The 27,027-nt window shown below is 63.9% G+C and overlaps 3 protein-coding genes and 1 long non-coding RNA gene across 16 annotated transcripts in view; 3 read left to right on the top strand and 1 right to left on the bottom strand.

Moving 5' to 3' along the window:
* Positions 1-1,769, top strand: part of BCAP31 (B cell receptor associated protein 31) — a 29,525-nt gene extending 27,756 nt beyond the window's left edge. For all 4 annotated transcript variants that reach the window (XM_045473206.1, XM_045473205.1, XM_045473207.1 and 1 more), the window contains exons 7-8: positions 204-304; positions 1,390-1,769. In XM_045473206.1, the coding sequence (XP_045329162.1) occupies positions 204-304; positions 1,390-1,428 (140 nt within the window). In that variant the 3' untranslated portion in view covers positions 1,429-1,769. The remainder of the gene's footprint in view (positions 1-203; positions 305-1,389) is intronic.
* Positions 1,770-4,484: 2,715 nt separating this feature from the next.
* Positions 4,485-5,732, top strand: LOC123595443. The gene is made up of 2 exons (XR_006711169.1): positions 4,485-4,739; positions 5,034-5,732. It is a non-coding gene; the product is annotated as an uncharacterized LOC123595443 (long non-coding RNA).
* On the bottom strand, positions 5,706-15,280 carry SLC6A8 (solute carrier family 6 member 8). 2 transcript variants are annotated; one of them, XM_045473168.1, is made up of 13 exons: positions 14,377-15,280; positions 12,532-12,663; positions 11,324-11,573; positions 10,702-10,834; positions 9,702-9,836; positions 9,512-9,615; positions 9,299-9,423; positions 8,584-8,696; positions 8,328-8,456; positions 8,140-8,242; positions 7,944-8,044; positions 7,685-7,855; positions 5,706-7,236 (listed from the first exon to the last, which is right to left on the bottom strand). In XM_045473168.1, the coding sequence occupies exons 1-13, from the start codon at positions 14,636-14,638 to the stop codon at positions 7,096-7,098; spliced, it is 1,899 nt and encodes a 632-aa protein (XP_045329124.1). In that variant the 5' UTR covers positions 14,639-15,280; the 3' UTR covers positions 5,706-7,095. The 2 variants fall into 2 exon arrangements, with proteins under 2 accessions (XP_045329124.1, XP_045329123.1); XM_045473167.1 differs by having other exon boundaries at positions 8,319-8,456; positions 14,377-15,279.
* Positions 15,281-18,214: 2,934 nt separating this feature from the next.
* Positions 18,215-26,605, top strand: PNCK (pregnancy up-regulated nonubiquitous CaM kinase). Of its 9 annotated transcripts, XM_045473182.1 has the most exons (14): positions 18,215-18,628; positions 19,042-19,173; positions 21,859-22,022; positions 23,714-23,783; positions 24,028-24,159; positions 24,400-24,474; positions 24,571-24,730; positions 24,871-24,994; positions 25,171-25,246; positions 25,341-25,453; positions 25,543-25,621; positions 25,711-25,798; positions 25,943-26,087; positions 26,229-26,605. In XM_045473182.1, exons 4-13 carry the CDS (start codon positions 23,716-23,718, stop codon positions 26,078-26,080), a joined length of 1,053 nt encoding a protein of 350 aa, XP_045329138.1. In that variant the 5' UTR covers positions 18,215-18,628; positions 19,042-19,173; positions 21,859-22,022; positions 23,714-23,715; the 3' UTR covers positions 26,081-26,087; positions 26,229-26,605. The 9 variants fall into 9 exon arrangements, with proteins under 9 accessions (XP_045329138.1, XP_045329139.1, XP_045329132.1 ...); XM_045473183.1 differs by lacking the exon at positions 21,859-22,022 and having other exon boundaries at positions 18,215-19,173; XM_045473176.1 differs by lacking the exons at positions 18,215-18,628; positions 19,042-19,173; positions 21,859-22,022 and adding an exon at positions 22,636-22,657 and having other exon boundaries at positions 26,233-26,605.
* Positions 26,606-27,027: the final 422 nt, after the last annotated feature.

Below are 27,027 nucleotides of genomic sequence, written 5' to 3'. Positions count from 1 at the left end.
CCCAGCTGTGGTGGCCACCCCCCTCCCAACTTTGGGGGCTCTCATGACAGCCGGCAGGGAGCTTTCTTGAGAGGAGCCGTCTCCTAGACAACCTCAGTGAGGACAGATTTCGGCCTGTGTCTGGTGTCTCCCGCAACTGGGTTTTTACTCCCTAATCCCTATCTTTCTGTTTCCCTTTCCCTCCTTACCTGTGTCACCGCCAGAACTAGTAAAAGCTGAAAATGAGGCTCTGGCCATGCGGAAGCAGTCTGAGGGCCTCACCAAGGAGTATGACCGCCTGCTGGAGGAGCACGCGAAGTTACAGGTCAGCACACTGGTCTGCTCTGTTGCATCGGATCAGAACCTCCCGCCTCCCCCCACGCCTCCCGCGCCCCGAGCAGGCACAGAGCAGGCCCATCCCCAGCCTAGCCTGCCCGGCAGAGCCTTTGAGAGACCCCGGTGGCAGACTGGCTGCTCTGTCTCCCACTGCCCCGCTCTTCCTCCATTGCTGCTGAGGCTGGGTCTAGAGAAGAGCCTGCCAAGCAGTGCCAGTCTGGGCCCAGCAGCTGGAACCTGTTTTCAGCCTAGAGGGGTGTGGCTTGGCAGATGGCAGCCACTTGCTAAAGTGGCCTCGGCCATGGGTCCTCTGCACTGTGGCCGGCCCAGCCCCGTGCCTGGTGTCAGTTCCTTTGAGAGGAGCTCCTCTTACTTGTGCGCCTGGTCTGTGGTGTGGGGCCCCTGATTCTAGTGCAAGTCTTCTACCGGGAAGCTCCAGGACTGGCAGCTCTCCTGTACGCGGGGCTGTGGGGTGATACAGGGCCCTCCACTTACCCCCCCACCCCAGGTCCTCTCTGAGTCCTCAGATGATCCGACCTGGAAGCTCAGGTGGCCCAGCAATTGGGCGTGAGGGGCAAGTAAACACCCCTGAGTTCTGACAATTTGCCGTGTAGCTTGGCTGTCCGAGTTGGGCCGCGACAGTGGGTGATGAGGAAGGCCCCAGAGGAGGACCGATGGCCCCACTGTAGGGCACGCTCACCAGCAGGACCCGTAAAAGGCGTGCAGAATTGGGAAGGACCTGAACCGGGACCTGGGGGGGACTTGAATGGCGAGTCCGCCATGGGCCCGAGGCGGGGTTGGTGTGGGGTCCGGCACCTCTCAGAGAGGAGTGACAACAGAGGCTTCCAGCTGCACCCCTCTGCTTGGCATCAGGGTCACAGCTTTTGGTAGAGCAGGGCCACTCCCACCCTGGCAGGACGTGGAGTGCACTGAAGGGTGGGGTTCCTTGGTCACCTGGTACCTGTCATTTGGGGAGAAGGCAGCAAGCTGGGCCTTTGGGGTGGAGGGCCTAGAGGGTGAAGGGGAGGGGTGCACCCTGCCGACCCCTTGCCTTGTGGTTTCTGTCCCTTCCAGGCAGCGGTAGATGGTCCCACGGACAAGAAGGAGGAGTGAGGCCGCTCCTCCCTGCCTGCCACCTGGCCGGTGCCCGCTGCCGCCGCCTGCGGCCCGGCCTCACTGGTTACTTCAGTTCGCCCCCTACCGCTTCCCATCCCCTTGCACAGCTTACAGTTCCACGCTGTCCCGGCATACCACGGGACCCGGTTCTGCCTGCTCAGGATGGGTTTGCTACCTCCTGGCCGGCCAGGCACGAGGCAGGCATTGCTTCCCGCTGGGTTGAGCCTCTTTTGTGTCTTATGTTGTTTGGGGCCCCTTGTCTCTGGTCCTGCAGGCGGGTGGTTGGAGCAGGCAGAGTATATTTTTCTCTCGGGGGCAATAAAGGTTGTTGTTATGCAGCCGCGCTTCATGTGTGTGACTGAGGCCACCGGAAGGCCGTCTCCTCCTCCCCTCTCGGGAGTGACCAGGAAGGTAGCAGCAGGTGGCTCTGATAGAGACCCCCAGGCTTTGGTCCTGGAGGCCTTCAGGTTATTTTCTTCCCGAAGAACAATTTTCTTCCTTAAGGGCTCCCTCCTCCCAGGCTGCGCCCAGGCCCACACTTGCTCTCTCTGTCCCTCTGCCTCCTGCTCCCCAGGCAGGCCTTATTTTATGGCCGGTTGGGGCGCGTCTGACCTGTTGGGTTGGCCACTGGGCCCGGGGAAGCTTGAGAGACTCCGTAAACCGGTGGGGCTTCCGGGTGGCAGGCTTGCCCGCCTCCTCTGAGCCTGTTCCATCACATTGTAGGACAGACGGAACGTGGCAGAGTGCCACAAGTCGCTCCCTGCCCCACTTCCTCCTGAAGGTTTGCGGGATGACCTCTGACTAATGCCTGCTAAGGCAGGAGACTTGCCCTTGACGGTCACCTATGACTGGCCTAGGGTAGAGCTAGGTGGTGGGGAGGGTGCCCCCTCTGCTGCCTGCAACCCTGGGCCCGTGTGGGGTGTGCTTACCTGCTCGGAGAGCCCCCTCTTGCAGCGGGCTCCACCTCGGCGTTTCCCCCCACCCCCGACTGGCTTCGGCAGGTGCCCTCTGCTGAACAGGGCCTGGTACTCGAGCAGCCTGAGGGCCCAGGGCACGGGTGGCGGGGCGGCTGTGGCCCGTCTCCCATGCGGTGCTCATCCTCTGCTGGCCCTGAGGATGGTAGGAGGGCAGGAGGAGCAGGCTGGAGGAGGGGTTTTCTTTCGGAGCTGGGGGGACCCCAGGAGATATTAGTGCTGGTGGCTAGCTGGTACTCGCGCTGCTCCTGACCTGGCCGGGCCTGGGCCTGGGCTGCCTTCTCCAGTGTCCCTTCCCCATGCTCTCGTGAGCAGTGAGGTGGTGTCTGATGGGGGGTGGGGGCGGGGACTATGGGCGAGGCTCTCTGGTTGCTGTGCTGAGGCTGAGGGATAGGCCCGCTTTTCCAGGAAGTGTTCCCTGACCACTTTACCCTCCCTTGAGCTCGCCCTCCTGCGAACTTCTGGAGGCCAGAGTCCAAGCAGTGTGTCTGTGGGTTCTTCCCTGGCCAACTTCGGGCAGCCCCCGGGCCCCCTCAGTGTCAGGCTCTGGACCAGGCAGAGGAGAAAGCGGCACCAGACTGCTTTCAGAGTACCCTGTCTGGGGGGCGGGGAACGAGACAGTATTGGGGGTGGTAGACCAGCCGTGACTGGAGGGCCACCGTGGAAACTTTGCTAGCAGCCTTCTGCTCCAGTAGGCCCGTGTGCCCCTTTGCCCCATGGTGTCCTCTCCCTTGCCTCTGGCTGTGGTAGGCCATGGTGCACCGCAGTCCTGGGCCGATTCCTTCCCTTACCTGCCTCCCACTAGATTGCCAGACCCCGTGTCCTGAGCCCCTACCACAGAGGCAGACTCCGGAGTAAATGGGGACTGCCCACTGCTCTCAGGGTCCCAGCCGAGCAGTCCCGACTTCCGTGGACTTCTTTTTGAATGATGTCGACGTTTCCTGAGTCTTCGGTGGCATTGTGGCAGGTGGCTCGTAGACCATTTGGGAAAAGGTGCCGAAGCCTGGGCCGAGGCCTGGCCGTGGTGGGGGGAGTGGAGATGGTAAGGAGCTGGGGTGAGCCCAGGGTAGCGAGCAGAGCGGGCCTGAGGGTGACGCTAGGCTGCGGGCTCCGATCTGTGGGTGCGGAGGCAGAGACTGTCGATGGAGGAGTCAACAGGGCAGGGCGTAATGGGAGGGCCTGGGACCCGGCCCACGTGCCGCGGGGCCGTGCCGAGTCCCGCGGGCAGGCACCTCCGCGTGCCAGCACAGGCCCGGGTTGAGTTGCGGTCGGGCCTGCTCAGCCAGTGCTCCCTTCTGAGCTCTGTGGGGACCTGCCCCATCCAGGTTCTCGGTGACCACCGCAACATGGCTGGTGGCGGCATCACGAGCCAGAGGCCGTGTAGTTGAGCGCTAAAGCCCCTCCTCCGTAAGGGGACCGTGCCTTGCCGAAGAGCAGGCACGGGCCCGGGAGGGACTGCGGCGGGAAGCAAGCCGGTACTTCCCTCTGAGGGGCCGCCGCCCCTCCGCGGGCCGGCCTCCGGCGTGAGCACCAGGCTTCCCAACCTTGACCCACCATCCTACTTTGTCTGTGAACGTGACTGTGTACCTCACAGAAGCCGTCTCCTGCAGTGTCTTTGTGTCTGGCTTCTCTCCCTCAGCATAAGGTCTTTGAGGTTCAGCCACGTTGTAGCAGCTATCGACTTCTCACTTTTTTTATTTAAAGTTTTTATTTATCTAAGTAATCTCTACCCCCACTGTGGGACTTGAACTCATGACCCTGAGATCAGTAGTTACATGCTGTTCTGACTGAGCCAGCCAGGCACCCCAATTTTCTTTTCTTTTTTAAGACTGAATAATATTCTGTTATATGGAACGGCCACATTTTGTTCATCCATTTCCTCCCATCAGGGGACACTTGGGTTGTTGCTTCCACCCTTCTTACTTTTTTTGTTTTTAATGTTTGTTTAGTTGTGAGAGAGAGAGAATGTGAGCGGGGGAGAAGCAGAGAGAGGGAGACAGTGTGAGCGGAGAAAGGGCAGAGAGAGGGAGACACAGAACCCGAAGTAGGCTCCAGGCTCTGAGCTGTCAGTACAGAGCCCGGCGGGGCTCGAACTCACGAGCTGTGAGGTCTTGACCTGAGCTGAAGTCAGATGCTTAACCGACTGAGCCACCCAGGTGTCCCCCTGCCCCTTCTTTCTTAATCCCACGCCAGTCAGGCTTCTGCATGTCCCTGTACGCCCGACCCTGTCTTGTGCAGATCTCCAGGATGCTGTCACACGCAGTGAGCATTCTAGGGCCTCATCGCCCTGGACCATCAGCAGCACCCCGGGGAGCTGATCACCTCCCGCCCTAGGTGTGTGTGTATGTGTGTGTGTGTGTGTGTGAGAGAGAGAGAGAGAGACTCCTGATCCAGGAGGCCACCCTGCGCTTGGGGTCCCTCCCTCCCCCCTGGCCACCCCTCCTCAGTCTCTGCTGCCAGTTCCCTCTCTTCTCTGCCACCTCTAGGGTGTCCCAGGACCCCAGGGCTCGGTGCGTGGGCCGCTTGTCCCTCTACACGGCTCTCGGCCGCCCTTGGCAAGCTGGTGCAGCTTCAGGGCTTTCTGGCCCATCTCTGTGTGCTGAGAGCCTCTAAATGTTCTCACTCCAGTCCAGACTCTTTCTGGAACTGCAGATTCCTTGTCCACCTGCTGACGAGACACTCCCACTGAGGCGACGTCTCTGGCACAGTAGGCCCGCAGTCAGTGGCCACCGCCACCTCCAGACCTTCTCTCCCACATCTCCCTGGGTGCAGGGAGGGCCTGGCAGTGCTGCCCTTCCCGGTGCTCAAGTGCTCAGGCTCACGGCGTCTCCCTGGCTCCTCTCGACCCTGCGTCCCAACCGCCCGCAGCCCTGTTGCGGACGGCCTCGCAGGCCTTGCAGACAGGCCCCCAGTATGCTGCTCGTGCCCTGTCCGGCTTCCTGGGCTCTGCTGCAGCCTTGTCCCTAGCCTCCTTCCTAGCAGCCCCACCCGCCTGTCCCTCGGGAGGTGACCTGCTCTGTTGGGTGCAGTGTGTGTTTGGGCCTTCTTGGGGAATCTCTGCGCTGGCCACTTCCCACTCACCTTCCCTGCTCTTGGCCTTCCTCTCCAGTTACCCTTTCTCCCGGCTTTGTCACCTTCTCTACCCCCATTCCTGGAACAGCGCCGGGCGCAGACCCTCACAACAAATACTCGCCCGAGGAAGCAGCTCGAGGTGGGAAGGCTCCCCCCGCTTGCAGCCCCAGCACCCCTGACCCGACCCCACTACCCCTCGCGACAAGCAGAGGTGGAACCAGAGCCGGCTTTGGAAAATGACATGTTTTATTGCTATGTTTGCAGTGGCTTTTTAGCACAGTAAGAATGTCCCCGCCGGACCCCCGCCCTCACCCAGTCCCACCCCTCCGACCGACGTCGGGGTGGCGCGGGGTGGGGGAAGCCTTTCTAGGGTCCGCTCGGCTGTCTCGGAATTGGACGTGACACACACGTGGGTTAATTAAAGCTGCTACATGGAAGACTTGAGCCGTGGAAAGTGCATCAGCCTTAAGCTCGCAGGTGGGAGCCGTGCCCGGGGTCCCTTCCCTGGCCGGTGCCCACCTCAGATCCCTGCAGTGGCGCCCGGCCCAGGGGGCAGGGCGGGGGCGAGCCTGAGCGCTCCAGGTGAGCAGCCCCAGATCCCCCAGGGGTCAGGATGCCGCCTCCGCTCACCCCGCCGCCTCGCCTCGCGGGCAGAGGGGGTGCGGGGATGCTCCGGCCCCCCCACGCCCACGCACTCCTCCACCCGGTCTCGGGCCGGGCGCTACACATGCACACCCACACGACAGACTCGCGCGCTCAACAGCTTGAAGCTTTTGCCTATGAAAATTAGATCTATAAATTCACACTCCTTGGCTGGGGCAGAGGACTTAAGGGATGCTGAGAGGGGCAGGGAGCGGCAAGGAGAGGGACGCTGGGCGGTTTTCTCTTTAGAAATATACAAGCAGAAATCTCTTTTCCTCAAGTTTTTATAAAATGTGCAAAATACAAGCCTCGTTAGCCCACAGGCACAGTTTACACCTGGTAGTCACCTTTGCTAAGAGATCTAGGTTTATCCTACATACTCACGCACACATGCATTCGTACACAAGCTCACACAACTGATATTGGTGGCAATTGGCGCAGGAACCGGAAGGTTCCCTTGCTGGCTGGCTCTCTAAGCTTCTAGGATAGGGACTGGGACGGGGAGAGGGGGTCTAGCCCGGCTGAAATACTCGCCCTGGTTCCGCAGCCCCTCCCCCACCTCCCTCCTCCCCTCTCCTGTCCTGTCCCCCAAGCAGCCGCCACTGCCTCCTCTAGGGGCCACCCTGGGGTGTGCAGGGCAGAGCCCGGAGAGGCAGGCGCACTTGGGGGCCGGTGAGGCGCATCTGCGGCGGGCACTAGGGGGAGGGCGGTGGGCAGGGCCTAGGAAGCAGCGTGTGTACCAGCTTGGGTGGGGGGTGGGGAGGCATCTATTTTTGGTGGGTTGTGATATTTTTGGCGTTTTATTAAAAATGGAAAAAAAGTTATTTTAGTTAGCACTCGTGGTGCTTCCCCCCCCTCCCCAGGCAGACCCCCAAAAGTGTCAGGGAAAGGCAAGCCCCCGGGAGGGGTTGGGGGCCGAAGCAGGGGCTGCTATGGCTACAAGAGGGTGAGCTGGTGATGTGAGCCGGGGTGCCTGTCACATGACGCTCTCTACCACCACCACTTTGCTGCTCTCGGACACTGGGGTCAGGGTGGTCAGGCCCCTGACATCGGAGTCCTGAGCTCTATACTCCAAGTGGTGGAGGCCCCAGACAGGCTGCGTCAGGTGCTGCCAGCGCTGCAGGAGAGAGGGACACGTTCAAGTCCCCGGGCGGGGGGGGGGGGGGGGGGGGGGGGGGGGCGGCGCGTACGCTTTTTCCCCTTGGTCTCTCTCCACTTCCCACCACCTGCCACGGGTGGGGGTCCGGGGCCCCTCCCACAGGCACTGACCACACCCCACACTCTGTCCTAGGGAAACGGGGCAGGGGCTAGGGACAGACCTCTCTCTCCTCCCCCTGCCGTGACCTCGGGACCTGGAGGCTCAGTGTTCCTTCCATCCACCCCCCCTGTGGGCCGGCCCAGAGACTTCTGGCCCAGAGACTCCTAGCGTGATGCTACATCCTAGTAGTGGGTGGGAGAAGGGGCACTTGGGAGGAAACGCCTTGATCCGGTGGGTGAGAGGGAGGGAGGGAGGGAGGGAGGGAAGGAGGGAGTCGTGCAGGGAAGAGGGGGTGCAGGGGACTGACCTCAGCCACGGTCCCCTTGGCCCTGAGGAGGCAGCCCAGGAGGTGGAGGGGCACACACAGCATGGAGGAGAGCGCGAAGCCCCAGCCCATGGCCTCGCCCCACCACGGGTACACGTAGGTATTGTTGTAGACGAGCGGCTTGTAGTACACCACGTTGAAGATAAAGATGCCCTGCGGGTGAGAACCCCCCCGCCGCGCGCTCAGCCAGCGGCGGGCCCTCGGCACCCCTCCCCCGGCTCGGGCCTCCCCCGGCCCTTACCATGCAGACCAGCGGGGTGAAGAAGGACCAGCACCATTTCATCCAGGGGCAAGGGCGGTACCCGATCATGCAGGCGACGTCGTCCATGAAGCGGTCGGCTCCTGGGGCGAGCGAGGCGGGAGGGCTGGAGCCGGACACCCCACCACCCCTGCTCCGGCCCGCACCCCCAGCTCGCCCCGGGGCCCGGTGGACCTACCGTACACCCAGGCGACCACCACGCACTCCCAGAAGGCCTGCCACAGCAGGGTCGTGCCGCTGGCCGAGTAGTAGTCAAACAGCTGGAAGACGTACATCCCGCCCTGGGGACGGAGCCGGGTCAGGGAAGGTGGCAGGCAGCGGGAGGCCTGGGGCGGCCCCCACCCCGCCCCCACTCACATCAGTCACCATGGAGAGGTCGATGACAAAGCAGAGGGCGCAGCAGAGGGCCACGGAGATCTCCCTTTGGAAACGGAAGTAGTAGGAGGCCGGGAGGAGGTCGAGCAGGCCAGTGATGAAGCCTTCCACACCTACAAACTGTGGCCGGGCGCTCAGGCCACGCCCCTGCGGCCACCTGCCAGCCGTCCCCCCTCGCCCCGGGGCCTCCCCCACCCTCCCGGCACCCTCCGTCCTGTCCCCGCCCCCCCCCCGCCCCCCCGCAAACCTGGCTGTCCAGGCCGAGCAGCAACAGCATGAAGAAAAACAGGGCAGCCCAGAGGGGGGCCACAGGCATCAGCGTGACGGCCCGGGGGTAGGCGATGAAGGCCAGGCCGGGCCCTGAAGGGGGAAGCGGCAGGGTCTCGACACCTGTGTCCCGCGCCCGCGTTCCGTTCCGTCCGGCCTCGTCACTGCCCGCCGCCCTCCCCTTCTCCCCTTCGCTGAGCTTCCAAACTGAGGCATGACGCCGGGGCGTGCGGTGGCTGGGGGCCTTTCCCCTTGAGTCAAGGTGTTGCCGGGGGCGGGGGGGGGGGCGGCCTGAGCCCGCGAGAGCGGGGTGTCTGGCTCAGGCTCCGGGTCTTGCCGGCCGGCTGCCCTTGTGGTCACCGGTCACCGTTCACCCCGGAAAGCCCCTCCTCTCCCTCTGCAACACTCGGCCGAATGTGAGGGGCTCAGCCCAGGGCCCCGGGGAGGGATGCACGGACGGACGGACGGACGGACGAGAGCTCGAGGCCCCCCGTGGCCCGGCCCGCGAGGCTCCGGCTCGGGGCCGACGGGAACAGCTGTGCCTCGCAGCTGCTCGGCCAGGCCTCCCTCGGCCCCGAGTGACGGGACAAGCGAAGTGAATCTGTCTCTCGTTTCCCAGAACGTCTGTGTGCACGTGTGTTCGCGGATGGGGTCTGTTAGCACGGAAGGCCGGGCGGAGGGGTCGGGGTCCTCACCTGATTCCGCCACCTTGGAGATGTGCACGCCCTGCTCTGCGGCCATGAAGCCCAGGATGGAGAAGACCACGAAGCCAGCGAAAAAGCTGGTCCCGCTGTTGATGAGGGCCAGGATGATGGCGTCCCTGGGGGCAGAGGGGCCGCGGGGACTGGTGAGGCCGCCTGCTGCCCGCGGACGCGCGGCAGGGGCGGGGGGCGGCCTGCGGCACCTACTTGTAGCAGTTGTTGTTGAAGCGGTTGTAGCTGCCCAGCGCCGTGAGGGCGCCCAGGCCGATGGCGTAAGAAAAGAAAATCTGGGTCCCGGCATCTATCCACACCTGGAGATAGACCGGGGCGGGGAGGAGGTGAGGGGCCCTGCCGGCCTGGCCCGCCCCTCGTCCCGTCCAGCCCACCGCCCCCTCACCTGAGGGGACCCCAGCTTCGACCAGTCAGGCTTGAGATAGTAGATGATGCCATCCAGGGCGCCGGGCAGCAGCACTCCCCGCACCAACAGCACGACGAGGACCACGTAGGGGAATGTAGCCGTGAAGTACACGATCTGGGGTGGGGGTGGGGGCGCTGCTCAGAAGGGGCCCTGCGGCCCCCGCCTCCCCACTTAGGGGCTCCCAGCCTCAGCAGGGGGGCAGGCGGGCCACACTCCCCCCACTGTGGTACGGTCCGCTCCGAGGTCAAGCGGGAGGCCAGCCTACAGCCCCCCCTTCTACTCCTCAGGGCCTGGGCTCCTCCCGAAGGAAGCGGGGTGCTCAGCTGGCCATCGGCCGCCCCCGCAAGGACAGGTCAGCTGTAGAGAGGGAGGGCGGAGGCAGGACCTTCCCCGGGTGGGGAGCAGGACATCGGCCTGGAGGCAGGTCCCATGCCTCCCGTGCCCCTGACTGCAGGTGGTTCTCTGCACAGGGGCAGGGTCCTGGGTAGTCTGGAGTGGACTGGGCCGGCCGGAGACAGAGGCGACAGCGAGGTGACCGCGAAGACCTCTGCCTCCGTCCTACCCTCAGCAGAGCAGGACAGGTAGGCAAGGGAGGGCCACGGGCCGGGTCCCCCCAGGCTGGCCGCCAAGCAGAGAGTGAGGAAGCAGTGAGTGAGGAAGAGAGGGAAACTGGGGCGGGGATGCCCGACACAGGCAAGTTCAGCTGGCTGTCGCCTGGGCCTGTCCCCTCAGGACGGAAGCCGTCTGGGCTGGAGTTTGGAGGGTGGGGAGGACTGACTACGCAGGCATGCGTGGGAAATCCGGTGGCCTGGATTCAAGTACCTGCCCCCTCCTCAGGCCCTGGCCCGGTCACCTCGCGTGGCGGGGGTCCCCCCCCCCCCCCCCCAGTGGAGATGCCTCTTCTCCCCATCGGCCATGCTGCCCCCACCCCTGCCATCATCACCCCCCCCGCCACCCGCCCGCCCGCCTCCAGCTGTACCTTTCCTGTTGACTTGACCCCCTTCCAGACACAGAAGTAGACCAGCACCCAGCAGGCCAGCAGACACAGGGTCACCTCCCAGTTGAGGGCCCCTGGCACGTCCAGCCCCCCAGAGAGCCGCAAGACTTTGTTCCTGGGGGAGGGACAGCCCGTCAGGGCTGCCGCAGCAGAGGGCAAAGCGACCCGGGAGCTGTCGCCGGGGCAGTACTCCCCCGTGCCGCAGCCCTCGGGTCCAGCTGGGCCCCCCTGGGCACCCGGGCACCCGGCCCAAGCCCACAGCCCGGAGGCGTTGCAGTGCGGGAGGCAGGAGCCCGGGAGCCCCTGGCCAGAGGCTGGTCGTGCCCTCGGTGGTCTCCCCTCCCCCAGGCTGGCAGGCACAAGGGGACTGACGATGCCCGGCACTGAGAAGTGGTGAGGGAGTGAGGCCCGTCCATTCCAGCTCCCCTAGGGACCGCGTGGGGGGCTCCCGGAGGACAGGCAGGGCCTGGGAGTGGCCCCTGCCCGGCATCCCGCCCCGCCCCCGCACCCCAGGGGGCCGGGCCCCAGCACACGCAGACCCGGGCCATATGGGGAGCCCACAGACAGGGACAGGCAGGGCTTGGCCCAGAGGCGCCTGACTCACTCCCAGAACTCGATGACAGGGGACCGGCGGTCAGCAAGCTGGTCACATGTGAGGTTGGCCAGGCTGGCATTGGCACAGTCTTCATGGCGGAAGATCTCCACACAGTCGGGAGTGTTCCAGGTATGGCCACACGTGGCCCAGGGCAGCGTGGTGGTGAAGGACTTCACCAGGTAATAGAAGCCCCAGGCCAGCACCATGATGTAGTAGGTGTTGCAGTAGAAGACGATCACCATGGAGGCGTAGCCCAGGCCTGGGAAGAAGAGGAGTTTCTGCGTGGGCTCTTCTCTGGCTGCTCCCCACCGCCCCCCTTATCTATCCTACCGAGCTCAGAGAAGTCTCTGGAGCATGACTGAGATGTGGTGGGAGGATGGTGGGGAGGGCAGATGCAGAGAGCCCCTGGACTCTCACTTGTCCGAGCAGCCCGACACTAGAGGGCTGGCTCGAGGTTCCGCCCTCGAACCCTCCCCTCCTGCTGCAGTCGGAGCCTCAGCTCCTGTGAATTCCCAAGTCTCACACACGGGTCCCCTTCTGGGTCCCACTGCCGCCGTGGCGGTTGATGGAGGGCCAAGCCTCCAGCTGGCCCCCCAGTGGCCTCCAGTACTCAGCAGCTGGGGGCTTCCTGGTGACCTGGGGTGGTGTGGGAGATGGTCACTCTCTCAGCGGGCACCCGGGGCCAGTCACTTCGCCTCTCTGAGCCCTGGCCTCCCCAGGGTCCCTCCTAAGGCCTTGAGAGATAACAGGGACACTGCCCACATGCAGAAGGAGCTCTAAAGTGACTTTTGCCAATAGTCCTTCCCTTCAGATCCTCCCTGAACTTCCCATAGCTGCTGCCCCACCTCCTTAGGCTGGCCCTCTGGCTTTGGGAGAGCTGGCCCTTGACATCATCTCCTGTTCTCGCACCCTCTGCTCAGCCCCGGTGAGCCAAGTATGCTTGGCAGGGTCTGTTCCCGGCTCTGCTGGGCCTGGGCACCCTCGCCCTGGTGGAGAGGCCAGTCCCCGACTCCCATTCCCCGCATGCCTAAGGTCACTGGGTGGTCTCCAGATCCTCCGGCTTCCCACTCGTGACTTGGGGGGTATGCACCGGGTCCCCGGCCTGGTGCTCAGATGAGACAAGATTTCTCAAGTGGGTGCCAGTTTTGCCCTAGCAGTGGGAAAGGGGAGGGGTCGCTGAGGGAGAGGGCAAACGGGACCGGCTTGGGGCCACTCACCTTTGAACAAGGGGCAGATGTTCCAGACGTTGATGCTGCCGGCCTTCATGAACTGGCCCAGTGAGATCTCCAGGAAGAAAATGGGGATTCCTCCGACCAGGGCGATCAAGACATAGGGGATAAGGAATACACCTGGGGGAGGAAGAACACAAGGGTGGGCACTTGCCCAGGGCGGCCCCTTAGCCCCTGGCTGGCCAGCCCAGCTTTCGGAAGCCGTGGGAGGCCGGGGAGGAGCCAGCTCCGGGCTCCTCCCCGGCCCCATCCTAACTTCCCAGTGGGTGAATCAGTGCAGGGGGTGGCCACTGACTCAGAGTTGCAAGGTGAACAGCCTTGCTGGGAGGAGGGGGTTGGAATGTCGGGAGGGATGTGGCTGTCCCCCGATGCTTACAGCCCTGTTTCTTGGGTAGGGGGCCCCTGTGCTCACAAGGCTTCTGGCCCCACCGTCACCGAGGGTGACCTGACAGGCACGGAGGACACATACAGCCTCGTGTCGCAGTTGGCCAGGCAGCACGGGAAAGAGCGGTGAGGCCATGTGGATGCGTCCGTGTGCGTGCGTGTGTGCGCCATGGCTGGCACTCCGGCCTGGGGGCCTGTCTGGCTTGGGCAAGGACGGGGAGCCTGGGTTTTCCTGCACCCAGGCACTTGCCTGCAAGCATGAAGGTCCAGGGAAGAGGGTGGGTGGCAGTCTCCTGCCAGGGGGCACGGTGTGGGGGGGGGGGATCTCGAGGTATCGGTGAACAAAGACAGAGGGAGTCAAGGTGGGGTAGTACAAACTCTGGCGAGCCTGGCTCTAGAGGCTGCAGGCAACGTGGGGCCAGAGACCACAGGCCAGAGGTGGGGGGTAAGGGGAGCTGGGCATCAGCAGCCTCCCCACTCCCCCCCCCCCCCCCCCCCCCCCCGTCTGCTCTCCTGTCCTCTCCAGGCCCCCTTCTGTTGCCCCAGCTCAGCTCTGCATTACTCAGAAGTCGGGCTTGGCTGCAGCTTGTCCGGCTGCTGGTCCCAAGCATCCTTCTTGTGTGTGACCTTGGGCCAAGGCCTTCACTCTGGGCCTCAGTTTCCCACCCATCATCCAGTCACCATGGCTTTCCCCCAGCCCCAGCGCTACTTTGCAGTCACAGGACACCCGGTGGCTATCGCTGTTGCTAAGCTGGGCCCGGGGCAGGCGGGCATGGGGTATGCGTGCAGTGTGTCCAGCGGCGGCGCCAGGCGGCCCAGGCCGCAGGCTACCCAAGCCTGGCTCAGGCACCCAGTGTTCCAGGCCCAGGCTGGAGGGGAGGGGAGGGGAGGGGAGAGGGGAGGGGAGGGGAGGGGAGGGGAAGGGAAGGGAGGGGAGGGGAGGGGAGGAGAGGGGAGTGAGGGGAAGAGAAGAGAGGGGAAGGGAGGGGAGGGGAGGAGAGGGCAGGGGGAGGGACAGAGTAGTCCATTGTGTGTGTGTGTGTTCGTGTGTGCACACGTGGGGGCCCCGCACAATGTGCCACTTGTGTGCCTGACCGGCGGGGGCAGCCTGGGCTCCTCACCTCTGGGAGCCCCCCCAGGGGGCAGGCATCGCCTTCCCACCTCCGTGGCCAATCACTCCGGGGCCCCTGCGCCAGGAGTCCGGGGGGGAGGCAGTCCCGGGGCTTCGGCAGTTGGCTCGCCGGCCCCCTCCCCCCACACACTGCCAGGCACATGACCGGCTGGGGGGTGGAGGCCGCCGGGGCTGAGCCACCGAGCGGCAGCGGCCAGCGAGGGGCGGTCTCCAGCACCCCCCTATCCCGGACTTCGGCCCCGCGCCCCGGTGGGGCGGGCGGGGGAGGGGGCCCCTGGCGAGAAGGAGCGGGGACGCGGCGGGGCGGGGGCGCTCACCTCCGCCGTTCTTGTAGCACAGGTAGGGGAAGCGCCACACGTTGCCCAGGCCCACGGCGAAGCCCACGCACGACATGATGAAGTCCATCTGGCGCGTCCAGGTCTCACGCGGCGGCACGGCCAGGCGGCCGCCGGGCGCCCCCAGGCCCGCGGGGCCGTCGCCCTTGGCCGGGGCCCCGTCGGGCCCGGGCGCGATCAGGGGGCCCTTCTTCTCGTCGCCGGACACGCTGTAGATGCCGTTCTCGGCGCTCTTCTTCGCCATGGCCCCGGCGGGCCGCGCGGCCGGGCCGGGGGGCGCGGCGCCTCGCGGGGGCGGGCGGACGGGCGGCGGAGGGCGCCGGTGGCGCTGGGGGGCCCCGAAGGCGCGGGCCCGCCGGGGGGCCGGGGGCGGCCGGGCCGGGGGTCGGGGAGGCGGGGCGGCGCGGTCAGAAGCAGTCCACGAAGCACTTGAAAGTGAGCCTGAAGAATCTCATGTGTGTCGGGGGCCCGGGGGCGCGCGGGCGGCGGCGGGGCCCGGCCGGGCGGCGGCGGTGGCTCCCGAGACTCCTGTCCGCGGCTCGGGCGGTGGCGGCGGCGGCTCGCCCGGCCCGAAATTCAGCCTAGCGGGGCGCGGGCGGCATCGGGCGCCCACGGTCTGCAAGCGGCGGCCGGAGCAGGGGCCTGCGGCCCGCGCCCCCCGCCCCGGCCCGGCCCGGGCCGGCGCGGCTGCCCGGCTCGCTCGCGGCTCCGGCGGCGGCGGCGGTGGCGGCGGCGGCGGCGGCGGCGGCGGCGGCGGCGACGGCGACGGCCGAGGCGCGCTCGCCCCTCCTTCCCGGCGGCGGCGGCTCCAGCCGCTCTCGGGGCCGCGGCGGGCTCAGCGACTCGCCACCGCGCTCCGACCGTCCCTCTCTTTCCCGGTCCGAGCGGCTGCCGCTTAAGAACCGACTCCCGGTGATGTCACTGTCGCCCCACCCCCACGACCGGGCTGGTCCCCCTCCCCCCGCCGTCCCGCCCTCCCCGTCACTCCGCCCACCTCCTCCTTCCCTCCTCCCGATGAGGAGACGCCACTCCGGCGGGAAGCAGGATGGCTGCTACCTGGGGCGCCGACCAGCACGTCCTTCCCAGGGACAGCGCCGCTCCTGACCCCGAGTTTATCTGGGCCTGGCTCCCTCCCAGATCGCCCCTCCTAACCTGCCCTTCCTGGTTCTAGGAAAGCCACTTCCCTGGCTGCCTTCCAGCCATCCTTGCCCTCCTTTCCTCTTCTCCCCACCTCCTTCCAGTCTGTCCCATCCCTCTGGCCCTTCTCTGAGTCCCAGCTAGGGCCTGGGCCAGTGGTGGGTACCAAGGCCTAGGGCTTCCTGGAGCCCCGCACCAGAGGGCCTGCCGGCTGCTTCTGCCTCCCGAGGGAGTGGGGCTGAGCTGGCGGGCGAGGGAAAGGCTGGACTGGGGCTCTGTCTCCAGGTGTGCCGGGGGGGGGGGGGGGGGGGGGGGGGGGGGGGGGGGGGCTTTACCAGAGGCACCGCCCTGCCTCCTCCTGGCCGTTCAGCGTCGAAAGCCTGGAAGCTTGAGGTCAGCGTCCCAGCTCTTGGGGTGAGAAGTCTCTCTGAGTCTCCTAAGTGGGCGAGGACAAGCCTGCCCGGCAAAGCAACACACTGTCACCAAGGAGGGGTCGCAGGGACCCTCGCTGCCCCCACCCGTGCCAGATGTGCTGGAGATTCAGGCACGAATAGGGCAAGGCTGCCCCCTGGTGCCTGTCAGGTGCACAGACCCTCCCCCGAAGGCCTCAGCTGGGAGGCCCAGCACCCCCCCACCTGCACAGCTTCTCTCTCCAGGGACCTTCAGGCCTCCCTTTAACAAGGGTGTTCGGTGGCCTCCCGACCCGCAGCCGAGCAGCCTGTTGGGAACTTTGCAGGGCGAAGAGCAGCCATGGGGTGGGGAAGGAAAGGGTCGTTGTCCCGGCCCGGGGACGGGAAGGGTGCCCCCGCCCCCCACCACTCCCAGACTCTGCGATCACCAGGCTGCAGTCCCCAGATGGCTCATCCTGTTAAGCTAAACCCTCAGCCATCCGGCGGCTTTTAGAAGAAAAGCAGTTCTGGCCCGAGCCAGATTGAGCCTGCTGGGTGAGGAGGGGCAGGCCCTCCTCCCAGGATGGCTGGAGTAGCCTCCGGGGCGGGGGCTTTGTGGAAGCCTGGCCAGGTGGCCTGTGCTCAGGTTGGGTCAGGGCACGGGGGAGCGGGGTGAGGCTTGGGGATGCGCCAGGTGGCAGGGCGGCTCTGTTCATCGGAAGACCCTAACTGGAGTTTTCTCTGGCCCGGTGTCAGACTGAAGCTGGTCTGCAGACAGAGGCCACCGAGAAGTGTGTGACATGTAGGCGTCGTGGAGAAGTGGGGGCCACCGGGGAGCAAGGGCAGAGGGGAAAGACGAGTAGCCCAGTGAACCACAGATCTCGTCCCGGCGGGTGGGGGGGGGGCGGGGGTGCCCGCGGAAGGGGGGGCGGTAGCCGTGATGGACATGGTCTTCGGGCAGAGGTCAGACAGCGCCCTGACAAGCAGGGGGAAGTGAGGACGCGCGGACTCGGCCGGGTGCAGGCAACCCCTCCGAGAATTTAAGATCTTGCTTGTACCAGGAGCGCGGCGGGGAGAGAAGGCGGTGGCTGGAGGGGGTGTGGGCCAGCGGGTGGCACTTTGGGGAAATGGCTGCCGCTGCAGGGAGGGCCGAGGGTGAGGGCGGCAAGACCTGGGGAACCTGAGGAGGGCCTTTGAAGGAGCCAAGGGCGGGTCTCCTCTCCCCTGGGAGGGGAGGCAGGTTCAAAGGCCAGTGGCTGAGCAGTGAGTGAGCTGCCTGCGTGAGATCGTGAGATCGTGAGATCCGTGAGATCCGTGAGATCCGAGGCTGCTGGGAGGGGGGGGCAGCTTGGCCGGAGGGGCCACAGGGAGGCCCGAGGGGGAGGTGAGTGCTGAGAAGGGCCCGGGGAGCTCCGGGGCTCTAGGACCCAAGCTGGCACCCCCTCCAGGGGGAGCCTTCATGGGGTGTCTCTAGACCCTCCTTGGGGGGGCGCTCCATGACCTGGGGGGTGCAACAGGCCCCCAGACCAGACTTGACAGGGCTGCTGCGCCTTCCCCCCACCCCCGCCACTCCAGTCTCCCCCAAGCAGGTAACCACGCCCCCCGCCCCGGGCCCCAGTGGCCTCCTCCTCTCAGCCCCAGCAGCCACGCTGGACAAATCTCCCCTGTCCCTCCCCATCTGATCTTCTCTGGGCTTTTGTCTGTGCTGAAGACGAGTCAGATTCCTCTCCGAGGTGTACAAAATTGGGCAAGAGCTGGCATGTGGGCTCCCAGCACTGCAGAGCAGCGTGCCCCCTGAGCTGACCTGCCCCCGTGACCCGCGCCGGGCCCACTGTCTGGGCTGACCTCCCTCTGCCCCTGCAGACTCGGCTTGGCTGCCACCTGTCCTGGGGAGGCCAGAGAGATGGGTGTGCATCCGCTGGCACCTGCACTGCCAAGGTGAGCTGGGCATCTGTGGGGTGGTTTGGAGGGTCCCCAGGACTAGGGAGGGGCAATCTGAGCCTCCTACCCCTACGCAGGGCAGCACGGGGCGGGGCGCGGGGGGCAGCTTCCCCTGTTGCAAGACTGCACATTAGTGTGCTGTATTTGACAGAGGGCTTTGGCCGGCTCCATTTTGACCTCACCCTTGCCAGTTGGCCTCTCCCTTCCAGCTGGTCTGTTGGCAAAGCACCCCCAGATGGGAACCGAAACTACCCCCTCCAGCAGAGGGACTGCCCCCGAGCCAGCAAGATCCTGCCCCCGGAACACACAATCCGTTTGACCTTCACCGCCCACCCGCACGCCCCCGGTGTTGGCCTCACCGAAATAAGTCCCTTTCCTGTTTCCCTACCCCTAGTTTCTCTGTCTTTGGAGTTTGGAGGGGCTGAACTTGGTGTGTTTGGGGCCCTCGAACCGGGTGCCTCTGCGCCCCGGCGCCCTGCCTACGCGTTGTTACAATAACCAACCAGTTATTAACCCAAGTCCGTAGTCAGAACTCAGATTTCCTCAGCTTGCCTCTAATGTCCTTGCTTTGCCCGGGACCACACTGCCTTTGTTGTCACGTCTCCTCTTAGACTTTCTTCATGTTTAACCGCCTGGACGGTTTGGTTTGTCTGGTGTTTTTGTCACGAGTGGACCGGGTGATGGTTAGAGAGACGAGGAGCGGCCAGCATGACTCACCGCTGTATGTCGGCCTCGGTCATCGGGCTGGGGTCGCGCCTGTACTTCAGGTGTCTCCACTTTAAAGTGAACCCCGCCCCCCCCCCCAATCCCCTCATTTCCTAGTGACTTTCATCAGCCCCTTTCCCCCAATCCCGTTCAGCAAGGTGGTTACATACATCTGTCATCCACCTAGATTCTTCGGTGGGTCTGCATTCCTTCCTGGGATCCCCCACTTTCCGGAAGGATCATTTTAAAATTTGTGTATGTTAAGCTTCACTCTTTCTGCTGTCCACTTCTCTGGGTCTTGACTTCTCCAGGGTGTCCGGCCTCCCAGCCCTAAACATCTAGGCTTCCCCCAGCCACCCGGGACTCCCCATGTCTCAAACCCTTGGCAACCCCTGATGTGGTCCCTGCTTCTGCCTTTTTTGCCTCTTCTGGAATGTCACATAAAGAGAATCTTACAGTATGTTGCTGTTTTCAGGCGGACTTGTGTCACCGAGCAGTTACTTTATCCATTCACCTACCTGACTGAGGACATCAGGGCGGCTGCCAGTGTTGGCGTGATGATGAACAAAGCTGCTCTAAACATTTCCGTGCTGCTGTTTGTGTAGACGTAAGTTTTCAACTCCTTTAGGTAAATAGAAGCACGATGGCTCCCTCATTTGGGAAGAGTACATTTAGTTTTGTAATTTGCCCTTCCCAGGTGCCTGCGGGGCTCGGTTAAGTGTTAACTGTCAGACCTGGGCTCAGGTCACGATCAGGTCATGATGGAGCCCCACATCGGGCTCTCTGCTGTCCCCCTCTGTCTCTCTGCCCCTCCCCTGCTCGTACTCTTTCTCTCTCTCTCAAAAATAAACATTAAAAATATTTTTTGCACTTCCCTGTGGACGTAGGACCTCAAGCATCTCTTCCTATGCTTACTTGTTTGCATTTCTTTGTTTTTGCCCATTTTTTAATCGCGCTGTTTGTTTTCTTTTGTTGAGTTTTAAGAGCTCCTTGTTTATTTCGAATACCAGTCCTTTATCAGATTTGTCTGTTACAGACATTTCCCCCAGCCTGTGGCTTTTCTTCTCTTTCTCTGACGGTGTTGTTTGCAGAGCAAACATTGAAAATTTCGATACAGTCCAGTTCCTCACATTTTCTTTCACGGGCCATGCTTTCCATATTGTATCTAAAAACTCAGGGCGCCTGGGTGGCTTGTTGGTTAAGCGTCTCACTCTTGATCTCAGCTCAGGTCTTGATCTCAGAGTTGTGAGTTCAAGCCACGCGTGGGGTTCCATGCCTAGCGCAGAGCCTTCTTAAGAATAAGGAAGTAAGTGGGGGCGCCTGGGTGGCGCAGTCGGTTAAGCGTCCGACTTCAGCCAGGTCACGATCTCGCGGTCCGTGAGTTCGAGCCCCGCATCAGGCTCTGGGCTGATGGCTCAGAGCCTGGAGCCTGTTTCCGATTCTGTGTCTCCCTCTCTCTCTGCCCCTCCCCCATTCATGCTCTGTCTCTCTCTGTCCCAAAAATAAATAAACGTTGAAAAAAAAAAAAAAGAATAAGTAAGTAAGTAAATAAATAAATAGGCAGATAGATAAATAAAAACTCATCGCCAAGCCCACGCTAAGACAGATTTTTCTCCTCTGTTTTCTTCTAAAGGTTTGGTATTTTACATTGAGGCCTGTGGTCAACTCTGAGCTAATTTTTCTCTAAGGGGTCCCCTGAAAGGATTTTGAAAAGCTCTTTATCCCAACCACTCAACACACGTGTGCATTTTGAAGTTGACGTCTACGATATTTCAATGGATGTTCAAACAGTTGCAAAGGGTGTGCTTTCTGGTGTCTTATAAATACTGTTAAAAAAAACCCCCACAACAACCGTGATACCACTTTTGACATGAGGCCAATGGCATTAAAATCACCCGGTGACCTGATCCCAGTGTCCATCTCAAACTCTTTCCGTGTTCCCTTTGGAAGTTAGTTCTTTTTTTTTTTTTTTTTTTCCAACGGAAAAATCGGAAACAGGCTCCAGGCTCCGAGCCATCAGCCCAGAGCCCGACGCGGGGCTCGAACTCCCGGACCGCGAGATCGTGACCTGGCTGAAGTCGGACGCTCAACCGACTGCGCCACCCAGGCGCCCCTGGAAGTTAGTTCTTTTCTTCCTGCCTCCACTTTTTGTCCGCTGCCCCTCAGAGACATCCCCTTGTGCTGTCTTTCTCCGGGCTTTTATTCCTCATGCTTTGTATTTCTCTGAAACACAAATGTATGTAAATTACACTTCTTGTTCCAATCTGTGACCACGGGGCTCTGGTAAAATTCCTTCCGGCTTGACCAGAACAGCAGCCCTGGATCCGACCTGCTGACGTGTGTGGAACCATTAAACAAGCAAGTAACATGGGTCTCCAGTGCGTCCATTATTAGTCCGGGTGTCCGGGAACGAAGAGGACATACGGTCGCTGTGGGACGGGGCTCAGTATCGGTTCCATTCCTAGGAATGAACATGCTGCCGAGGGCTGAGACCCCTGGAACCTTCTTGAGTTAACTGGGGGGACGATTGGGAAAGGGCTGGGGAGCAGGAACTGGAGGGATCATCTCAGACTTACCACGTTTTGGACAGAGACAGGTGGGAGCTGAGTTCTGGAAAGATGATTTGGAAAAGCCTCTGTCGGCCCCATGGACTCTCTTGAAAGGCTTTGTGTCAGGGGCGCCTGGGGGGGCTCAGCAGGGTAAGCGTCTCACTCTGGATTTCGGCTCAGGTTGTGATCTCATGGTTGGTGAGATCGAGCCCTGTGTCTGGCTCTGTACTGACAGCACGGAGCCTGCTTGGGATTCTGTCTCCCCATCCCCCCACCCCCACCCCTCCCCTGCTCATGCTCACTCTCTCTCTCTCTTTCAAAATAAATAAACTTTAAAAAAAAGAAGAGACTGGGCGCCTGGGTGGCTCAGTCGGTTGAGCGTCCGACTTCGGCTCAGGTTGTGATCTCACGTTCCGTGAGTGCGAGCCCCGCGTCGGGCTCTGGGCTGACAGCTCGGAGCCTGGAGCCTGCTTCACATTCTGTGTCTCCCTCTCTCTCTGCCCCTTCCCTGCTCATGCTCTGTCTCTCTCTGTCTCAAAAATAAATTAAAAAAAAAAAAAACATTAAAAAAAATTTAGAAAAAAAAAAGAGAGACTTTGTGTCATGCCAAGGACTACAGACACACCCCGGTGAAGATGCATTCAGCAGGCAGTTCCCGTGACTCCATGAAGCCTGTGCAGCACTGACCCGTATGGATGTACTCCTGTCAACAGCCAGAACAGCTGTCCCCCCATCCCTGGCAGGGCCTGGACCCCCTAGGAGGAGTGCCAGACCGAGATGGGACCGGATGGGAGGAATCAACTAATTGTTGCACGAAGGATTGAATGTTGCACTAATTTCCCGAGCTGGTTCAGCAGAGACACTTTCTGGGAGTGGATTCTTTGATGAGGAAGACAAGACAGAGAAGGTGATTTTGCAGTGGTGGATCTCCTGAAGACAGGGCAGGCAGGGTGGTGTTCTACAGACTGGGGTGGGTGGGCAGCGGAGGCCTGTTTGAGGAGGTGAAATTTGAGTTGAGACTGACAGAGTGAGGGAGCAAGCCAAGCAGGTATCTGAGTGAAGAGCATTCCAGGCAGAGAGGCAGTGAGTGCAAAGGCCCTGGGGCAGGTGCATGTGTGGTGTGTTTGCGGGCCGGTTAGGAAGCCAGTGTGGTTGGAGCTGGCTAGAGCTAGTTGAGTGAGCGGGAGACTGGGTGGAAAGGGGCCAGAGCAGCGAGAGGGAAGGGGGACCGATCATGCAGAGCCCTTAGGCCACCGTAAGCACTTGTGCTTTGCCTCGTGGCCTGGAGGGCTGTGGAAGGGTCCGGAGGTCCGGTGAAACGATCTCCAGATATAGGAGATGCTCTGGCTGCTCGGTGGGAAAGAGACTGTGGGTAGGAGGGGCGAAGGGTGGGGTCCGAGGACCAAGGGACCCCAATGGGGAGGCTGTTGCTGTCCTCCAATGGAGCGCAGATGGTGGCTCAGGCCAGGGTGGCAGAAATGGCAGTGGCAGGGCTGGCGCGAGGGAAGAGAGCTGAGGGCACGCAGCGAGCTATGTCAACATGTGGGTGAAGAGATTTTCGGACAGCAAAAGCCGGTGGTGCAAAGGCCCTGGGGCCGGCCCAGCCAGGCCGCCAAGGGACCGGGAGCCGGCAGGAACCGGCACGAATGACCGAGGAGGGAGGCGGTGGGGGCCGGCGCGCCGGCCGATTGCCTTACAAGGCGCCCTGCAGCGCCGCGGCGGCGCTCGGCCACCGCACGTTCGCTCGGTCGCCAGCGGCCGGCGGGGGCGCGCGCGGAGGGGGCGGGTCCGGCGGGGCGCGGGCGGGGGGCTCGGCGCGGCGGCCACTGCGCGAGGCGACGCTGCAGTTTTGGCTCCAGGTCCGCACCCGGCGCTCCCGGGCGCGGGCGCGCGCGGGCGGGGGCGCGTGGGAGTCCCGGCCACGGCCGCCGCAGCCCCCGCGCGCCCCCGCGCACACCTGTCAAGCCCGGCGTGGCCCACGCAGCTCGGGACGTGGGAGGCCCAGGCTGCCGAGTCCCTCCCGCCCCGAGGCGCCGAGGGCCGGGCTGCACTTGGGCGGCCGCGTGGGTGGCCGCGGCCGTGGCCGCGGCAGGCGGCTGGGCGCGGGGGGTCGCAGGTGCATCTTGGGAGGGTTGGTGGCCTGAGTCGCGAGTGCCTGTGAGCGCTGGGCCTTGGGTGACAGGTCTAGGCCTGGGGGTGTGGGAGGGCCGTCTGTGGGCGCCGTGGATGGGGGTGGGCCCAGAGGGGACGGGGCGGGGGTGCACGGAGCCTTCTGGAAGCCGGCCGATCGCGGCTGCCTTGGTTGTATGGAGGCAGAGAAGGGGTGTCTGGGCGCTGATCGCCGTCGAGGTGCCAGAGCGGGGGGGGGGGGGGGGGGGGTGGGGGCTCCGGATGGCGGCCTCGTATCTGGGAGGGGAGGAAGGTCTGCGGTGGCCTCGCTGGGAGTCGCCCACCTGGGAGTGCGGGCCTGGGCGGTGGGGGAGGGGCGAAAGGCTGCCGGCCGGGCTGGGGGCGATTTACGGGTTTCTGAGCAGGGCTGCCACTGAGGGTGGCCTCACGCAGGGGGCCTCCCTCCATCTCTCCCCGACCCCCCCACAGACATGCTGCTGCTCAAGAAACAGACAGAAGACATCAGCAGCGTCTATGAGATCCGGGAGAAGCTCGGCTCGTGAGTGTGTGTGTGTCAATGAATGTGATGTGTGTGTGTGTGTGTGTGTGTGTGTGTGTCAGCGAATGTGTGAGTGTGTGTGTGTGGGGGGGGCGGATGGGTGGCCTGGGACCGGGAGGGCCTCCCCATCTTCTTCAGCTAGGAGGGCCCTTCCCCCTCCGCACCTCTGCTTTCCCTCCCCGCCCCCTCCTTTCCTCCCCTTCGCCTCTCCCCCTCCCTGCCTGCCTCCCCCTCTCTGCCTCAGGGGCGCCTTCTCTGAGGTGGTGTTGGCCCAGGAGCGGGGCTCCTCACACCTCGTCGCCCTCAAGTGCATCCCCAAGAAGGCCCTTCGAGGCAAGGAGGCCCTGGTGGAGAACGAAATCGCCGTGCTCCGCAGGTGCGTGCTCGCCCCTGGCCAGGCCTGTGCCTTCAGTGCCTCCCCACGACCGCCTGGCCCCGGGGCTCTGCCTTGCTGGACCGGGCAGAGGTGGCCTGTGCTAGGTAAGCGGGGCAGAGGCCAGAGGAAGAGAAGAGGGAGGGAGCCTTCCCTGGGGCCCCGGGACGAAGCACTCCGAGGCCCCGAGAGGCCCAGAGGGGGCTGCGGTGGCCCATACGGGCCTTTCTATTGCCATCGCAGGGTCAGCCACCCCAACATTGTGGCTCTGGAGGACGTCCACGAGAGCCCTTCCCACCTCTACCTGGCCATGGAGCTGTGAGGAGGGCAGGGGCAAGCTGGGGCGGTGGGGGGGGGGGCGGGCGGCTGGGGCTGGCGCTGGGTGGTGAGTGGGGGCCGACTGGCCTGAATTAGCCGAGTCCCCGCTGCCCTCAGGGTGACCGGGGGCGAGCTGTTTGACCGCATCATGGAGCGTGGCTCCTACACAGAGAAGGACGCCAGCCACCTAGTGGGCCAGGTCCTGGGCGCCGTCTCCTACCTGCACAGCTTGGGCATCGTGCACCGAGACCTCAAGGTGCCCGTCCTCCTGCCTGCCCGCCCGGGGCCACGCCCGGCATCCCTGTGCCCCGAGGGTCTGGGGGACTCGAGGGTGCCCAGCCCCAGGGGTCGTGCCAGGGCTGACCTGGCACTTTCTCCGACGCCCGTGTGTCATAGCCGGAAAACCTCCTCTACGCTACACCCTTTGAGGACTCCAAGATCATGGTCTCCGACTTTGGCCTCTCCAAAATCCAGACTGGCAATGTGCTGGGCACCGCCTGTGGGACCCCAGGATATGTGGGTCAGTGAGGGGGGCGCGCCCGGAGACTCACTGGGGCTTGAGGGGGCTGGGGGACGTGGTGCCAGGGGAAGGGTAGGCGGTGGGTCATCCCCGGGGTCGGCCAGGCTGAGCCTGGCGGCACTGAAGCCACGGCCCGTGTGCGTGCGGGTGTGTGTCTGTCTGTCTCTGGCCCCCAGCCCCGGAGCTCTTGGAGCAGAAACCCTATGGGAAGGCTGTGGATGTGTGGGCCCTGGGTGTCATCTCCTACATCTTGTGAGTGACCGCTGGGAGGCTCCTCTTCTGCCTGCCTGCCTCCTGCTGGGTCGGGGAGGGCCCGGCAGCTGGGTGATTCATGTGTGGGTGCCAGGCTGTGTGGGTACCCCCCTTTCTACGATGAGAGCGACCCTGAACTCTTCAGCCAGATCCTGAGGGCCAGCTATGAGTTTGACTCTCCCTTTTGGGATGACATCTCAGAATCAGGTGAACGTGAAGCTGGCCCCGAGCTCAGGGAGGGGGCAGTGACGAGGGCAGCGGGGACGGGGTGGGCTGACCTGGCGTCCCCACTCCAGCCAAAGACTTCATCCGGCACCTTCTGGAGCGAGACCCACAGAAGAGGTTCACCTGCCAGCAGGCTTTACAGCATCTTTGGTGAGTGGGGCCCCTGCCGAGCTCTCCCGGGACCAGAGGGCCCACACCCTCGGAGACTCCCCCGCCGCTGACCCGTGGCCTCCCCCTAGGATCTCTGGGGACGCAGCCTTTGACAAGGACATCCTGGGCTCAGTCAGTGAGCAGATCCAGAAGAATTTTGCCCGGACTCACTGGAAGGTCAGTGTGGAGAGGGGCCTGTGGACCTGGCTCGAGGCTGTCCCCGCCTCTCAGGGGACGGCCTCGGTTGCCAGTGGCCTCTGTGGCCCTCAGAGTCTTGGGGCCATTGCCGGGGCATGGCCTGATGGCCCTCTCTCCCCACAGCGAGCATTCAACGCCACTTCCTTCCTGCGTCACATCCGCAAGCTGGGGCAGAGCCCAGAGAGCGAGGAGGCCTCGGGGCGGAGGATGGCCCGCCACAGCCACCCTGGCCTCGGGTCTGGCCAGCCCCCCAAGTGGTGATGCCCAGGTGTGCGGGCGTGGGCCCTGCACCCACTGGGAGCTGACCCCCGAGTGAACCGAGACTGGGATGGGGGGGGCGGGGGCAGGCTGGGGGAGCCTCCTGACCACCCCCTTCCCCACGCTCCTCTCTCCTCCCCGCTGCCCCCAGGCAGACGCCGAGGCCGAGTGCCCTGACTCCTGGACTCCCTTCCTGTGGGCGGGCCCTTTCAGTCCCCTTTCCCCAGCCCCAGGACCCCGGGCTGGCCTCTGCTGGAAAGTTGGAGATGTGTGGGTGTGGTGCGTGGCGCTGGGGCAGGAGTGGGTCTCCCCCCTCTGCCACCCAGGCTCCGCCCTCGCCCGGGGGCTGGCGGGGTGCGTCCACGGAGATCCCGCTCCACTGTCACCGCCACACCCGCTCTAGACGCCGAAGAGGCTTTCCGGGGGCAGCTCTTCCCGCACGTTGTTCTGTGCTTTGCTGCCCGTGGTGGTCCCGCTTGTGTCGTGGCCCTCGAGTTTTCCCCAAATCAATAAATACAGACAGAGCGATGGGCCAGTGGTGAGCTGGAGGGAGGGGTAAGGGACAGGGATGGGGGGATGAGGGCGGAGGGGATGGATGTCACCTGCGGGAAGGAGACCAAGGAGGCAGGCCCCCTGCCCGCGGGACCCGGCCACGCGACCTCGCCTACGGCCCCCTGAACTTCTGCTCCCTCCCGTCATGGCAGGCGAGCTCCCAAGTGGTTCAAGAATTTCCTGTCCCGGTCCCCCCAAAGCACCGGCGAGAGGCGGCCTGGCTGGCCAGCTCCGCCACCCCAGCGGTCGGCCTGCATGTGGCTGTGGCTCCTTGAGAGAAAACGGAGGCAGTTCAGGCCTTGTGGGCTGCCAGCCGAGGGCGGTGGCGGGAGGCCAAATGGGGGTCGCTGTCTCTGGGCCCCTGGGGGTGGGCTGCAGGATAGGCTGGGAGGGGCTCA

This window comes from Leopardus geoffroyi, chromosome X (genome assembly GCF_018350155.1).
Source record: "Leopardus geoffroyi isolate Oge1 chromosome X, O.geoffroyi_Oge1_pat1.0, whole genome shotgun sequence".
Classification (NCBI taxonomy): Eukaryota; Metazoa; Chordata; class Mammalia; order Carnivora; family Felidae; genus Leopardus; species Leopardus geoffroyi.
The sequence above is the reverse complement of the archived record's forward strand: the minus strand, read 5'-3'. Positions and strand labels throughout refer to the sequence as shown.

Coding starts and splice junctions, on each gene's coding strand:
- PNCK (XM_045473179.1), top strand. CDS start 23,422: ATGGAGGCAGAGAAGGGGTGTCTGGGCGCTGATCGCCGTCGAG. Junction 24,160..24,399: donor GAAATCGCCGTGCTCCGCAG/GTGCGTGCTCGC, acceptor TTGCCATCGCAG/GGTCAGCCACCCCAACATTG. Junction 24,995..25,170: donor TGGGACCCCAGGATATGTGG/GTCAGTGAGGGG, acceptor TCTGGCCCCCAG/CCCCGGAGCTCTTGGAGCAG.
- SLC6A8 (XM_045473167.1), bottom strand. CDS start 14,638: ATGGCGAAGAAGAGCGCCGAGAACGGCATCTACAGCGTGTCCGGCGAC. Junction 12,664..14,376: donor GTGCTACAAGAACGGCGGAG/GTGAGCGCCCCC, acceptor TTCCTCCCCCAG/GTGTATTCCTTATCCCCTAT. Junction 10,835..11,323: donor CCTGTCATCGAGTTCTGGGA/GTGAGTCAGGCG, acceptor TCCCTCCCCCAG/GAACAAAGTCTTGCGGCTCT.